Below are 461 nucleotides of genomic sequence, written 5' to 3'. Positions count from 1 at the left end.
CGGCGGCCGAGCCGGCGGGGCTGGCGGGGCGGCACGGGGAGCTGGAGGGCTCGGAGCCCTCGGGCAGCGGCCGGAGCAGCGCCACCCCGCAGGAGGGCGCGGGCGCCGAGGGCGAGCGCTGCCCCAGCGCCCTGTCGCGGGCGGCGGGCGAGGAGGAGCGCTCCGGGGACGAGGCGCTGCTCGCCCCGCTGCCGCTGCCCAGGAAGGGCAGCTACCTGTCCGCCTTCCGCCCGGTGGTGAAGGACGCCGAGAGCATCGCCAAGCTCTACGGCACCCGCGAGGCGTTCGGCGGCGCGGGCCCCCGCGGCCCCGGCTACCTCTCGCCGGACTTCCTGAGCGAGGGCAGCTCCAGCTACCGCTCGCTGTCCCCCGGGGGCGACACGGCCGAGGAGCCCGAGGTGGACGTGGAGTCCAACCGCTTCCCGGAGGACGAGGAGGAGGAAGCCGCCGCCGTGCCCGCC

General features: G+C 78.5%; 1 protein-coding gene across 1 annotated transcript; it reads left to right on the top strand.

Moving 5' to 3' along the window:
* Nucleotides 1-5: 5 nt before the first annotated feature.
* LOC121349270 (SKI family transcriptional corepressor 1-like) lies at nucleotides 6-452 on the top strand (the record flags this gene model as incomplete). The annotated part of the gene is made up of 1 exon (XM_041459522.1): nucleotides 6-452. A coding segment is annotated over one exon (447 nt), but the record flags the coding sequence as incomplete, so codon positions are not given.
* Between the last annotated feature and the right edge of the window lie 9 nt (nucleotides 453-461).

Source organism: Pyrgilauda ruficollis, unplaced genomic scaffold (genome assembly GCF_017590135.1).
Source record: "Pyrgilauda ruficollis isolate IOZ18807 unplaced genomic scaffold, ASM1759013v1 scaffold13704, whole genome shotgun sequence".
Lineage (NCBI taxonomy): Eukaryota > Metazoa > Chordata > Aves > Passeriformes > Passeridae > Pyrgilauda > Pyrgilauda ruficollis.
This window is presented reverse-complemented; position numbering and strand designations above follow the sequence as displayed.